Source organism: Sorex fumeus, unplaced genomic scaffold (genome assembly GCF_029834395.1).
Source record: "Sorex fumeus unplaced genomic scaffold, SorFum_2.1 ptg000045l, whole genome shotgun sequence".
Classification (NCBI taxonomy): domain Eukaryota; kingdom Metazoa; phylum Chordata; class Mammalia; order Eulipotyphla; family Soricidae; genus Sorex; species Sorex fumeus.
In genome coordinates this window covers 13969869-13983534 of record NW_026606102.1, presented here as the reverse complement: position 1 = coordinate 13983534, position 13666 = coordinate 13969869, and the positions used below count along the sequence as shown (strand labels likewise).

The 13666-nt window shown below is 46.8% G+C and overlaps 1 protein-coding gene across 1 annotated transcript; it reads right to left on the bottom strand.

Annotated features, from left to right (window-relative positions):
* Positions 1-6034: 6034 nt before the first annotated feature.
* On the bottom strand, positions 6035-12722 carry LOC130031002 (phosphate carrier protein, mitochondrial-like; the record flags this gene model as incomplete). The annotated part of the gene is made up of 2 exons (XM_056122217.1): positions 11707-12722; positions 6035-6053 (listed from the first exon to the last, which is right to left on the bottom strand). Coding segments are annotated over exons 1-2 (1035 nt in total), but the record flags the coding sequence as incomplete, so codon positions are not given.
* Positions 12723-13666: the final 944 nt, after the last annotated feature.

The following is a 13666-nucleotide window of genomic DNA, read 5'->3' as shown; positions in this document are numbered from 1 at the left end:
CTGGGGGATGGGCACAGCTGGGAGGGTGGGGAGTGTCTGTATTCTAGAAGTTCCCATCAGCCCTTGCTCAGCCTCCACTCTGGGGCCTTGCCTACCCAGAGACCTGCATAATCTCCCCAGGTGTCCCCAGCCGGCACCCTACATTCCTTCCTCTAATCCATAGGCCTGGGCTCTGGTCTCTCTGGGCCACGCTGGAATCTTCATCTGCTTGGTCCAGCCCCCACCACCAGAAGTCCCAGCCCTGACTCTGGCTGGCCAGTTCCTTTGACCTTCCACACCTTTGTCTCTTGGTCTTATCCATTCAGGCCCAAGCAGAGAGTGGTCCCTAGGGACTCAACCCTAACTTAGCACATTCCCACAGTCCCTGGCACCCAATGGTGTCCTGGGCATCTGCACCTGGCTTTAGACATGCCTGCTTCTTGTCTGATCCTCCACGAGGCTCTTCTGAGCTAAGGATGTACCAACACTGGGATGGGTAGATGGATGGGTGGGTGGGTGGGTGGGTGGCTGGCTGGCTGGATGGATGGGTAGATGGATGGATGGGTGTGTAGGTGGGTGGGTAGATGGATGAATGGATGGATGGGTGGGTGGGTAAGTAGATGGATGGATGGATGGATGGATGGATGGATGGATGGAGTGGGTAGGTGGATGGGTGGATGAGTGGATGGATGAATAAATAGGTGGGTGAGTGGATGGATGGATGGATGGATGGATGGATGGATGGATGGATGGATGGATGGATAGGTTGGTGGGTGGGTCACAAACCCCTTATCTGAAGGGTTTGCCAGTTTACAGAAGCTTCCTACTTGTCAGTCTACAAGATCCTTGTGGCAAGTGAGAAAGGTGGTTGTTATGGCCTGGATTTCAGAGGTTGGATGATGACAGTAATAGCTCTAATGGCAGAGGGCTTGCTGCAGGCTGGCACCTTGGGCCTGTGTGCTGTGGATCCCAGACGAGGGCAGCAATTGGCTTTCATAGTTAGGGAACCTGAGTCTCAAAAGCTTGTCCACAGTAGGGCAGCACATTCCTCAGGTTTGGACCATTTTCCTTTCTGTGTTGGATCCAGGGCGATGCCACATACACACACACACACACACACACACACACACACACACACACACGGCACAATGCTGAGTGGGTAAGTGAGTGAGCTGATAAGCAAAGAGCACGTGAGGACTCGGTGTCCAGTCTCTCCAGCTGTGTGCCAGTCTAACAAGGAAGGAGGCGTCTCGTATGGCCAATTTGGAAAGTTCAAACAAGTGGAAAGTGCAGGGTGGGAGTGGGAAGAAGGGGTGAGGGCAGGGACAGCAGGAGCCTGGGCCTCCCCAGCAATCTTTCCTGAGTAGCTGGGGAAGGGATCTTATGAGCTGGGGCTTCTCTGTGGGAAGTGTCTTAGCTCAAGTTTTGAGGGCATACTCCTTCCTTTAGCCTCCCATGCGGAGCCAGTAGGAAAAAACTGAAAATGGTAAAGAAACTATGAAAGAGTCATATTATGATTCTGTCCCCATAACAACATACGGCCTTGTGAAAATAGAGCTAGGTCCCCCTGCTTGCCCAAAGGAAAGAACGATTTACATAATTAGATGTCTTCCTTCCACTTACTAAGACATACATTCATTAGGAAGAAAGCATTTTCCGAAATATAAACTTAAATCTGGAAGTAAGTGCAAATTCTCACAGAAAAGAAGGCAGAACATGAGACTAACAGCTTAACCTTCGCTGGGAAACCATCTGTGAATTTTTTTTAGAGCAAGCTTTTTTTCACCAACGTGGGGTGACCCACTGTTGTGAAATGCTAAATTAAGCACCACTAAATATTATTGTGGTTTCAAAAAGTAGTTGCAGGCTTCAGTAAGCACCACACTTTTATCACAAGAACACACAATCTAAAGCCAAACTAGTTCACTTTTATGTGCCAAAAATATGCTCAACCCATGCATTGTTAGAAAGAGCAGTAGAAAAGAAACTGAAATTTGCTAATTCACTTGATGGCAGCCTATCTTCCTTGGCAAGAGGGGGCATTTTTCTATGCTGTATTTTGCACACAGAAATCTGCATAGAGCGATTTGCATACCAAAAAACACATTTGTAAAAGAAAGTGTTTGCAGAGCAGCCAGGAGAAGATAGGGCCCTGGCTTTTGGCTTCCACACACACAGCACCCCCAGGCTACTTGCTTTTCATTTCCCTACATGCTACATTTCCACCGTGGACAGGGTTACATTATGATGCATTAAAAATTAAAGCAAAGACATTGCGTATATATTCAAGAACCACCACCATCCCAATAACAACACTGGCTAAATTTTTCTAAGCTAACAGCCTTCAACTTGTTATTAAGAGCTGGTAATAAGAAGTGCTATCATATATTGAGCTTCTGTTTTATCGAATGCAGTTTTACGTAAATCATTGTTAATTCTCACCGTCTGAGTTAAAGGCAAGTGCTATGGTTTCCCCCAAGTCACAGATGAAGAAACAGAGGGTCAAAAAGCTAAGGCAGCTTGCCAAAATGATTCAAGGTGGCAGTGACAACAGGTTTGAAAACCCAGCCTTTTCAGCCACTATTCCTCACCTACTAACACACGTACTCTCTCTCTCTCTCTCTCTCTCTCTCTCTCTCTCTCTCTGTCTCTGATCTCTTCCCCACTTTTGCTGCCTACCATTTTTTAGCGGTAGGGCGTTTGCCTCGAACGCAGCCAACGTGGCCGACCCGAGTTCGATTCCTCCGCCCCTCTCGGAGAGCCCGGCAAGCTACCGAGAGTATCTCGCCCACATGCAGAGCCTGGCAAGCTCCCCGTGACGTACTCGATATGCCAGACACAGTAACAACAAAGTCTCCAATGGAGACGTTACTGGGCCCGCTCGAGCAAATCGATGATCAACGGGAGGACAGTGACAGTGACAGAAGGCTAGTGTCTACCAGCCTGAGTCGGGGTGAGGGGTCTCCCAGCTCTTTTTTTCTGGCCAGAGTCTGGAAGCAGAATAGCGAGTCTCCCATGCTGTGAAGGTGCCCAAGAAACTAGCTCAGTGACAGAGCTTGGGTGAACGGGCACTGGCCTGTGACTCCGGGAGTGTTGGGATGAAGGGGGGAGATGACTCGGTGGCTGCACAAAGAAAGTCCCCAGCAGTTGGGATGCAGCAGAACCTCCTGCTTGGTGCCCATGTGCTATGGCCAATTCCGTGCCAGCCCAGCTGTATTCTTGGAAACACAGAATGGTTTTGTGTGTGCTTAATTATAATGCTACTTACAGAGAATTTATCAACAGCAAATCAGATGCTTGATGAGTTTCTTAAGGGAAAAAAATTTGTCGTGGCTCCTAGAAATGTGTTCGTCTGATGACACCCTTGGATTTTTCCACTGCACAGCATTTGGAGGAAGTCGTCCATTGCTGAAAAGTCAACAGGGGGCAAAGCGCAGAATGAAAAGATTGAGGATGACTGGGAAAAAGGATCATCGACATTGTCACTCTTAAGATTTGGGGGGATTTTTCTTCACTGAGTTTCTCTTTTTCAGCGCTTGACAACATTGATACGGGATCTGGTATTGTTATTCACAGATTACTACTGTCCAGAAACTCCTGGCTTCATTACGCAATCGTCAAACTTAGAAAGTAGCTTTTTCTGGACACTTTCAGTAATAAGACCCTTTTCTATGATCCATGGCAGCTTTGCCTCCTAGCAAGCTGCAGGCTAAGGCAAGTCGTGTGATTGCGAACTGCGTTGGAGGCCAAAATATCTGACTTGAATCTTGGCTCATGAAGGTAAACAGGTTTTACCCTAATCACAATGAACCTCGTTCTAATCATCTGCAAAAACTGGGGAAAGAATAGAACTAGGACTAACCCTACTTATCCAAGCCCCAGCCATTTCTCATTCCCAGTTTGCTAACAACAACAAAATATCATGATTTTGTCCAAGTTCCTACATATCTACTCAGGAGATGTGATGCATTGATCTAATTCTTTCATTTAGATTCGCTTGCAGGATCTACAGTAAAGCATGTGACCCGGTTCTGGGGAAGCCAAAGAGTAAAATCTAGAAGTTTCTGAGAAAGCTTTTTCTTTCTGGTAAAAGACATGAATAGAAAGTGCATGTGCCTTTGTTTTTCTGTCCCAATTTGGCTGCTGTCATTGAGATGTGCTGTTTTGTGTGTCAATCCTCTCTCAGATACAAGAGGAAGCCTCATGGCATGGCTGTAGATAAACTAACCATGGCAAAGCATAAGGACCAAAGAGTTCTGGTCACTGGGGACGACCCTGACCTTTGCTTCTGCACCAACCGTGGCCTGCCCATTCTCCAGGTTTATTGTTACTTCATTGTCTTTGTAGTTTAAATGGTCATGTTTTGGGGTTTGTATTGTTTATAGACCCAAAAAATTTACAACAAACAAATACAAAAAACAAACCCTAACTTATACAAATTCCAACAAGAATAAAATAGCTATTTTATAACAACTAGTTATAAAATAATACACTGCATGTAAATGACTTACTATAACACCTGGCATAGTTGTGGTTGCTGTGAATATTAATATTTATCAGACATAAGTTATGACCCAAAGAGCAACAGCTTTAAAACACAATGCAGACCAGTAAATGGTATTGATTTTAGCACCATAACAACAAAAACGCTTTATATTCTTGGTAAGGATGAGGGGAGTCGCTGACATGTAAGACAATGATTACAGCGACGTGCCTCCTAACTGTGAGTAAGATGTATCTACAGCCAGAATGAGAATGCTCCCGGAGATGAAAGGGCTGTGGTGCTCTGCCAGGTTTCCATCCATCCTCCTCCAGACGGACAATCGCCCTGTCAGCAGCTCCAATTCATGTCTGAAGACTAACAATTACGTGCATGTGAATTACCAGCCTTGCTAAGGGGCAGAGTTCTTTCAACCCACAGAAACTGTTTTCAGAATACCAAATTTTATTCATTTTCCCTCCTAAAACATGCTTTATTTCTTTATGACAGTAAAAATATACATATATATCATAATTTAAGTATAATTTTCCTTACAGGTAGCCTATCAGAACAGTAGAAACTGACAGAACTACATAAAATTAGCACATAAAATCACCAATTTTTGAAACAATTTACCAGACCCTAAAGTATAGTAAGATAATGTGAACACATCTAGCTTAAAAAGGCATTATCATATAGTACATAATAAATAACTTAAATTGTATTTTCCCTTCCTCTGTTTTAACAAAGAGCAAATTATAATATATATTGTGGATTAAACCTACACATATAATCACATCCAAAGTCATGTATTTCTAGGGTTAGAGTCTATTTATCCCAAAGCCATAAATCTTCTCTGATTATGCTACTATACAACAAGCCCTTATTTTCATAATTGACGGACCATGAGGCTTTATTAATCCTTGAATTACTAATAGTCAGCATGTTATAAAAGCCATAATGAGACAAAACTTCATCAAGAACTGGAAACAAAAGGTTTCTGGCTATCTTAGAAATCACAAAACAAAACCAGCAATTCCTGAATATTTTGGTGAGCTAGGATGTTCTTATACACTGTACACACACTTGCTTTTCTCAGTATTCACCTGCTCCTTTTTCTTTAAGGGTGAAAATTGTTAGCGCTTAAACTCCTCACCCTGTGAAGTAGGTTCTCCAGAATAAAGGGTATCTGATTCTCCAGAGGTGAAGGTATCATCCAGTCCTTAGAGAAATTTCCAGCCATTATAACAGGGTTGGACACTTTCATAGTAGTTCGACTTTGCAGCTATAGTCTTTTGGCTTTTGTTTGGGGGCTATGCCCAGAAGTTCTCAGGGGTTATTCATGGCTCCGCGCTCAAGGATCACTCTGGTGGAGCTTGGGGAACCATATGGGATTCTGGGGATCAAACCTGGTTGGCCACATATAAAGCAAATGCCCGCCCACTGTATTATCTCTTTGGCCCTGCAGCTATAGTCTTAACTTGACTGAGGACGGAAATAAGGGCTATGCTTTAAGAAAGAAAGAAAAATATTTAAAGTAAATTTTATATTGCGATGATACATTTTTATTTGGGTCACACCCAGTTGTTCCTGACTTAATTCAAGGATTTCACCTGACTCTGGGCTCAGGGATCTCTCCTGGCTCTGCTCAGGCACCGCGTGATACTGGAAATTAAACCCAGGTTGACCTTGTGCAAGTGCCCTACACACTGTACTATCTCTTGGGCCCCCACAAATCATCCCGGGTTCAATTCCTCTATCCCTCTCCAAGAGCCTGGCAAGCTGCATGGCAGAGCCTGGCAAGCTCCCTGTGGCATATTTGATATGCCAAAAGCAGTAACAACAAGTCTCACAATGGAGATGTTACTTGTGGCCACTCGAGCAATTAATGTACTCTAGTATATTCACAATATTTTGGTATGTTCCAACTACTATCTCATACTTTAAAAATGTCATCTGGGGGCAGAGAGATAGTACAGTGGATAAGGCTCTTGCCTTGCATGCTGCCAACCTGGGTTTGATTCCCCCCACACCTCATATGGTGCCCTGAGCACTGTCAGGAGTGATCCCTGAGTGCAGAGCCAGGAGTAACCATTTAACATTGCTGGGTATGGTCCCAAAACAAAAATAAAATGTCACAACCCCAAGAAAATGCCCAATTTCCATTAAGTCATTAGTTTTCAACAGAGGGTCATATGGTTCCCCTTGGATATTCCAAGAGGGTCACATGAAAATCCTGTAAATTTCGGGGGGGTGGGGGAATGACTTGAGCCAGGGACCCAAGTGGTAGGACAGGGGATCATGGGATGGAATACGGTTGGAAGGGGGCCACAGTGGGGAAAAGGGTGAGAAACACACTGCCTGCGATACTCACTCCCCATCCCCTCAAGGTAGGCACTCATCTGCTTTGGGCCTCTGGGATCGGCAGGCTTGATGTGTTTCGTAGGAGTCATGTGTGCATAACTCTCCCTCAGCATAACATTGGCTGGGTTCACTCAAGCTGCAGTGGGCATCAGATCTCTGCTCCTTTCACAGTTGAACATTATCCCTTTCTACGATGTGCCTGTATACTGCAATATCTGTCTGTCTGTTGATGGGCATTGATTTCTACCTTTGGATTTTAAAAAATATTTTCACATCCCCATGGTCATCATCATAGTCCTGGCTACTAAGTTCTTACCTGAGTTACTTTCTCCATTTCTTCTTCTCCATCTTGTTTTGGTCGGCAGAGAGAATGATGGGTCATACCAGCAGATAGTGCTCAGTGCTTACTCCTGACTATGTGCTCAGGGATCACTGCTGGGGATGCTCATGGGACTCTATGTGGCATCAAGGTCCAAATCTGGATTGGCCACATGCACTTAATTCACTTATTCTCTCCCTGGCCACTTCTTTTTAAAAAAGGGCTAAACCTAGAAGGGCTGTGGGGCCGAGAGTCACTCAGCAGTGTGTGTCTGATGGTTCAGAGATGTGAGGGGCTATGTCACATGGAGCCCGGGGGCCATGTGGTACCCAGGGTAGAACTCAGGTTTTGCACATGGTAGGCAGGGCTCTACAAATCTCCTTGGCCCTCCCTGCACTTCTTTTCACACAGAATGTGATCATTCCAGACTTCCAGCCCTCAAGAGGCTTTTCTTCAGTGGCTCTAAGAACTTTGTCAGAAGACCAAATCTTTACCCTCTTTAAAGCCTGGGATGCTCTCTTCCTGCTTATCTTTGCCTATTTTTATGCTAATGGAAAGTGTATGATGTAAGTAATCTCACTTGCTTAGGAGAACACAAACCAGAATAAATGCGGTTACTTGGATATTTTAAGTTCTTTGATATTTTAACACTAGGTAGTTGCACCAGTTTTAACTGGAAAGGACTGATGATCACTAAAATTGTCTTTTAATTCAAAAAATGTTTGTGGTACTATAGTATCAACAAGAGGCTTTGTTCTATAATTTGATTATTCAGAAAATTATTCAGATTTACATTTCATACCATTCTTGGCAACCAAATGGTCCCAGGCAAAGGGAAACCTCCTAGTTCCTCAGGGAGAATTGCACACCTGCATCTTTTTTGTGCCACTCCAGCCTCTACTTAACCCTCCATCTCAAGACACCCTGCACGTGGCATGATTGTCATTTAGCTTTTTTCATAGTCTGTAAGGTCCACAAAGGCAGCTGTGTCATTATCACAAAAACCCTTCTGCCTGGCGGCCAGAGAGAGTACAGTGGATAAGGCATTTGCCTTGCACAAGGCTGACCCTGGCTGGGTTCCATCCCCAGCATCCCATATAGTCCCCTGAACACCATGCAGAGCCAGGAGTCGCCTCTGAGCATCACAAACAAAAACAAAAACAAAAAAACCCTTCTGCCTAACTCAGCGTCTTGACACAGATGAATGGTGTGAACAGCTGGGGTTATGGGCAGAATTACCAAATTGCCCCTAAAATTTTGGATACCCCTAGACATGGAAACTCTCAAAATGTTATCTAAAACAGTCACTTGTACACACTGTCATTATAATTGTATTGTTAGTATCTTCCCAATTCATCTACCCAAATAGTTGTATTCAGGGAAAACAAAAACCTATTGGTTTTGTTTTAGGCTCTGCTCTCAGGGATCATTCCTGGCAAGGCTCAGAGGGGGCATAAGGGGTATCAGGAACAGAACTCGGGCCAGGCACATGCAAGGTGAGCACCCCACCCACTGTACTATAGCTCCAGCTCCAAAAGCCTTCTGTATAATATTGAAATCGAATTTCCTGTCAGTCTTATGCTCATATATTTTTTAAAAAAAGATCTGCAAGGCTACATAAAACAAGTATACATAATTGAATGCATATCAAAATGTGATCTTCTGGCTAGTGATTATTTTTGCCTTTGAAAGGCTCAAAAGAAATACTTTCTAAAGGCATACTTGTACTGCAAGGAACAATGCTCCTAACATTAGTACCTGACTCTTTCTGATCTTTATCAGTGTGGTATTAAAATGTAAATGTGGCTTTTGTTTTTCAAGATTTCACCTACTCTCTTTATTCACTTCTCAAAGGACAGATCAATGAATGAGATTACTCTATCATGAAATTAATTTCATAGACTTGAAAAACCTATTTTAATCACCACCTGGGGGAAAAGATAAATACCCTAAGGCAGATTTTTTAACTGAAGATTAGAGGAAATCATCAGAAAATATGACAGAACAAAGCCTCTTGTTAAAATTGCAGTATCACAAAAACATTGCTTTAAAATGAAAGAACGGTTTCCATGATCATCACTCCTTTCTAGTTAGAACTGATACACTTACCTGGTGTAGAGAATGATTTAAATATTAAATTAAGTGTATTTATTTTGAAGTTTGATTACTTCTAAGCAAATGAGGTTACTTATACATTTTTACAGTATAAGAGGAGGAAAATTATATATTTATACAAATTTTAAAAATACTTTTGAGGCACAATAAAAATGAATTTATTGTTCATTGGTTCTGGTCATTGGTTCGGTCAAGGGACTGAGTTAGAATAATGATAAAGATGTGGACACTGATTCTAAGTCACTTCCTTGCTATATGACTGAACAAGTGATATGACCTCTGAGTCAAAAAAAATAGACCATGTCAGGCCAGAGAGATTGTATAAAGGGCTGGAGCACAAGTTTTGAAAGCGGGAGGCCCAGATTCAATCCCTGAGCACAGAGCTAGGAGTAACTCTTGAGCATCATTAGCTGTGGCCCCACATCCAAAACATCCACCCTGACGACAAGGACGTCAAGGATTGAGATGGTAGTAGCAGAAATATGTCCAAGAGTATGTAATAATGAAAACTTAAGAGATCTGCATCTTTCAGGGTGCTACTTATAGACAAGAGAGTTGGGGAGATGGTTCAAGAGGCTGGAGCACATGCTTTGCTTTGAGTGGAAGCACTGGGTTCCATCCCAGGAACCACAGATACCAAGTACAAGGACCTAGTACTGCCCGGTGTGGACCCCCAAAACCACAAAACCCACAAAACAGAATTTCAGACTGTTCCAAAGAAACATGAACTGAAAATAAATATCTCTGATTCTGAACCAGTTACTCCCCCGCTCCCCCCACCACCAAAATAAAGAAAAAAAGTGTGGGATCCTAACGATTGAATATGGAAACTGATGATTCAAACTAAGTAAATCTATACTCTTGACCATGTCCTGACAGTTAGGATCAAGCCAGGCATTCTTAGACGTCTATCGATATACCCAGTTTATACTTTCAACTACAATTCAATTCCCAAGAGAACACCTGTGAAATATCGCAGACCACTTTGTCTTCTATTATCTCAAAACTCTGTATTTTGTAGCTCTCTAAATTATATTGCTGATAAATAACACTTAATAGTTAACCAATAATGACCTACAAACATTTTGTAAGACAAATAGGCAAATGTATGTTTTGCAAAAGAAACCTGGCATTGTAGGATTTATCATTCTCCTTCTGGAGAACTTCTAAAATTGAAACTCCAAAGCAAAGCTAAGGTATCTTAACAATGTTCCTTTCCTGATTTAATCTCTTAGAGAAAATCAAAGCACTAAATATAAATTTCATTCCACCTCATACACATATTTTTCCTCTTTATTCTCCTGTTAAGGCAGCTTAAACATAGCAAATCTAACTACATTTTAACATGTTAACCACAAACATTATTGCACAGGTGAAACACTAGCATTTTCCAAGTTTGATCTTTCAGACAGTTTTAAGGCAAGCCTGTAACGTTTTGGTAAATTATATCAAACATCATATTGAAGTATACCTCTTATTCATATTCCACAGGCATATTTAGTTCACAGAATTAGTTAATTTCAGATACGAAGGCTACAAAAAACTGAAAATATGCTATACTTCAATAAATCCTATGAACCTCAACTATTGTAAAGATCACCAAAACAGCTACCAAATTAAACAAATGGCATCTGTTACATTAAAAGTGACATTTTCCCTCCAATGTCCCCAACACGGCTCTTTTATACTCAGCAACAACAACAACAACAAAAAAATTGCATGAATTTCTAGGGGTTGTGGGTTTTACAACGTCAGGGTGGTTTGTTCTTGAAACGTGTGGCTGTTGAAAGCTGGGTCATAAAAAAAAAAAGAAATCTTTAGAGAACAGAGGCTTTTTCTTTACATATTTATTCTCAGAGCCGTCCCTTCATCTCACTTTGGGTTCGCACATTGATCCAATTGTGGCATTTCCTGGAGAGAGCCCTGTTCTAATCAGCAACATCGGGAACCGAGTTGGACAAAGGGCGAAAACGAGAAAATGCAGATCTTCTCATGTCACATCCCTTTGAAAACAGCGAAGGTCATTAGAAGCCACCAGGCAGTTACGTCGCGATTTCGCGTCCCACAAACTCTTTCCCTGCAAGGCCGGGGGAAGGAGCCCTTCGTGGAAATCCAATAGGTGCGACCACGCAGTCCCGTGAGCTGCGCCACCCTCCTCTAATGGTTCATTAGCGGGCGATTCACTTAGCCGGGCCTGGATAATCCCTACCGGAGGGTGGCCCCGAAGAGGCACATCCAACCACCGAGCGCGGTCTCCTGTTAGCAGCCCCCCGCCCCCCACAACCGAAAAGCGATTTACAGCAAGCAACCACGCACACCTGCAAAGCACACCTCCTCCGACGCTGCCCCCCGCCCCCCTGGAACGGCTGCCGGGATGCTCGGGAGCTGGCAGGCGGGCGCAGGTGGGCGCGGTCGGCGGGCGCCGCCCGGGTGTCACTGCCTGCGCCGCGCGGGCTCGGGCTCCTGCAGCGCGGGGGGCCGCGGCATCTTCAGGGAGACCTTGACGAAGTCGTAGATGAGCCACTGCAGCCCCGTGAGCGTGCCGATCATGAGGATGCGCGCGAAGAGGCCCTTCCAGACGCCGCCGGGGCCCAGGCGCCGCAGCACGCCCAGCGCCGTGCTGCCCTTCTCCTTGTTGAGCACCGACACCACCGAGTCGGCGGGGTGCGAGACGACGCCGCAGAAGACGCCGGCGATGTAGCCGGCCACGAAGGTGACGGCCAGCTGCTCGCCCTTGGTGCACTCGCTCTGCGGCTTGGGCACCACGTACTTGTAGAGCGCCTCGACGGTGCGCTCGAAGCAGGCGAACTTCATCATCGTGTAGGGGATCTGGCGCAACCAGAGCGGCGGCACGCCCTTGTAGAAGGCGCGCGGGCCCTCCTCCTCCAGCATGCGCGGCAGCGCGCCCCGCAGCGTGTGCGCGTAGCCCGGCTGCGTCTGGATGCGCACCTTGAGCGCCTCCATGGGCGCCAGCGCCAGGTCGGCGAAGAACTCGGCGCTGGCCGACGCCGCCAGGTAGACGCTGGTCCGCCACTCGAAGGCCCTCTCGGCGCCCAGCAGCTCGGCGTAGCGGATCTTGAACACCTCGTAGAGGCCGAACTTGAAGAAGCCCTGCAGGGAGTAGCCCAGGAAGGTGGGCGCCCAGCCGCGGACCAGGCCGCGCACCCCGTCCTCGTGCAGCGTGACGCCGAAGCCGCTGAGGATGCTGCGGTACTTGGCCGGGTCCACCTGCATGCGGCACTTGACCACGTCCAGCGGCAGGATCAGCGTGTGCGTCAGCCCGCAGCTCAGCATGCCGCCCAGCCCGCACAGCAGCAGGAACTTGGGCGAGCCGTACTCGGAGCTGTACTCCTCGTCCTCCTCCTCCTCCTGCTGGTAGTGGGAGGCCGCCGCCCAGGCCCTGCGCCCCAGCCGGCCCCCGGCCCTCCCGGCCAGCAGGACCCCGGACCTGCCCCCGTCGCTCATGGCCGCACTCGGGCTGGGTCACTCCCTCCCCGCGGCCGCAGCACCGGGATCCCTGCAGGAACGCGAGGAGGCGGCGCTGCGAAGCGAGGGTCGAGCGCTGGGCCGTCCGCCTAACGGTCTGCACGTGGCAGAGGCGAGATGCGCGCTGGCCCCGCCCCCGCGCCGGCGCGCCTGCGCAGCCCCTGCCGTTGGCCCCACCCGCCGGCCGGAGAGGCTTCTGCGGCTGCCCCGCCGCCCCGCCTCCCAGCCCCTGTGGGCGAATGAGCTCCCGGCTAGGGCAGGAGTCCCGCCTTCATCCCCGCCTCGGCCAATGGGCACAGGGCGTCTCCAGGTCTTACCTGGGCAAAGCCGGGGAATGGCTTTGGGTCCGCCCAGCTCGGCCGCCTAGTCGCGGAAGAGGAACTTGAAAAAATAAATCATCAAGTACAAACACGAGTAAACACAGGAGTAGGCGAACACATAGATGAGGACGACGGTGAGGGGGTGGAGAGTGGCCATGCACCGCTGCCTTCCGGGGAGGCCTGGCAAGTGTCCTAACGCTAGGAGAACTGGGGAGAATGGGCGTCTCCATGGTCACCGAGGGTTCTACCAGGAACCTGGCATCCAAGGCCCAGCCACTTGGCAATTAACCTTACTTACGTGGCATTCTCCTATGGCAGGGCCTGGTACCTTCCCACAGCACGTGCTTCCCACTCCTGTTTTTCCATGGTAGTTGCAGGGCGGAGGTACTAAGTTGGGTGGCAGAGTGATTGTACAGCAGCTCGGGTGCTTGCCTTACACACAGCTGTCCTGACTTAGATCCACAGCATCTCATATGGTCCCCCGAACCCCGCCAGTTGTGGTCGCTGAGCGCAGAGCCAGAAGTAATCCCTGAACATCACTAGGTGCGGCCCACCTCACCCCCCCCAAATAAAAAGGAAAAATTGATTGAGAGAAGGGGGTTG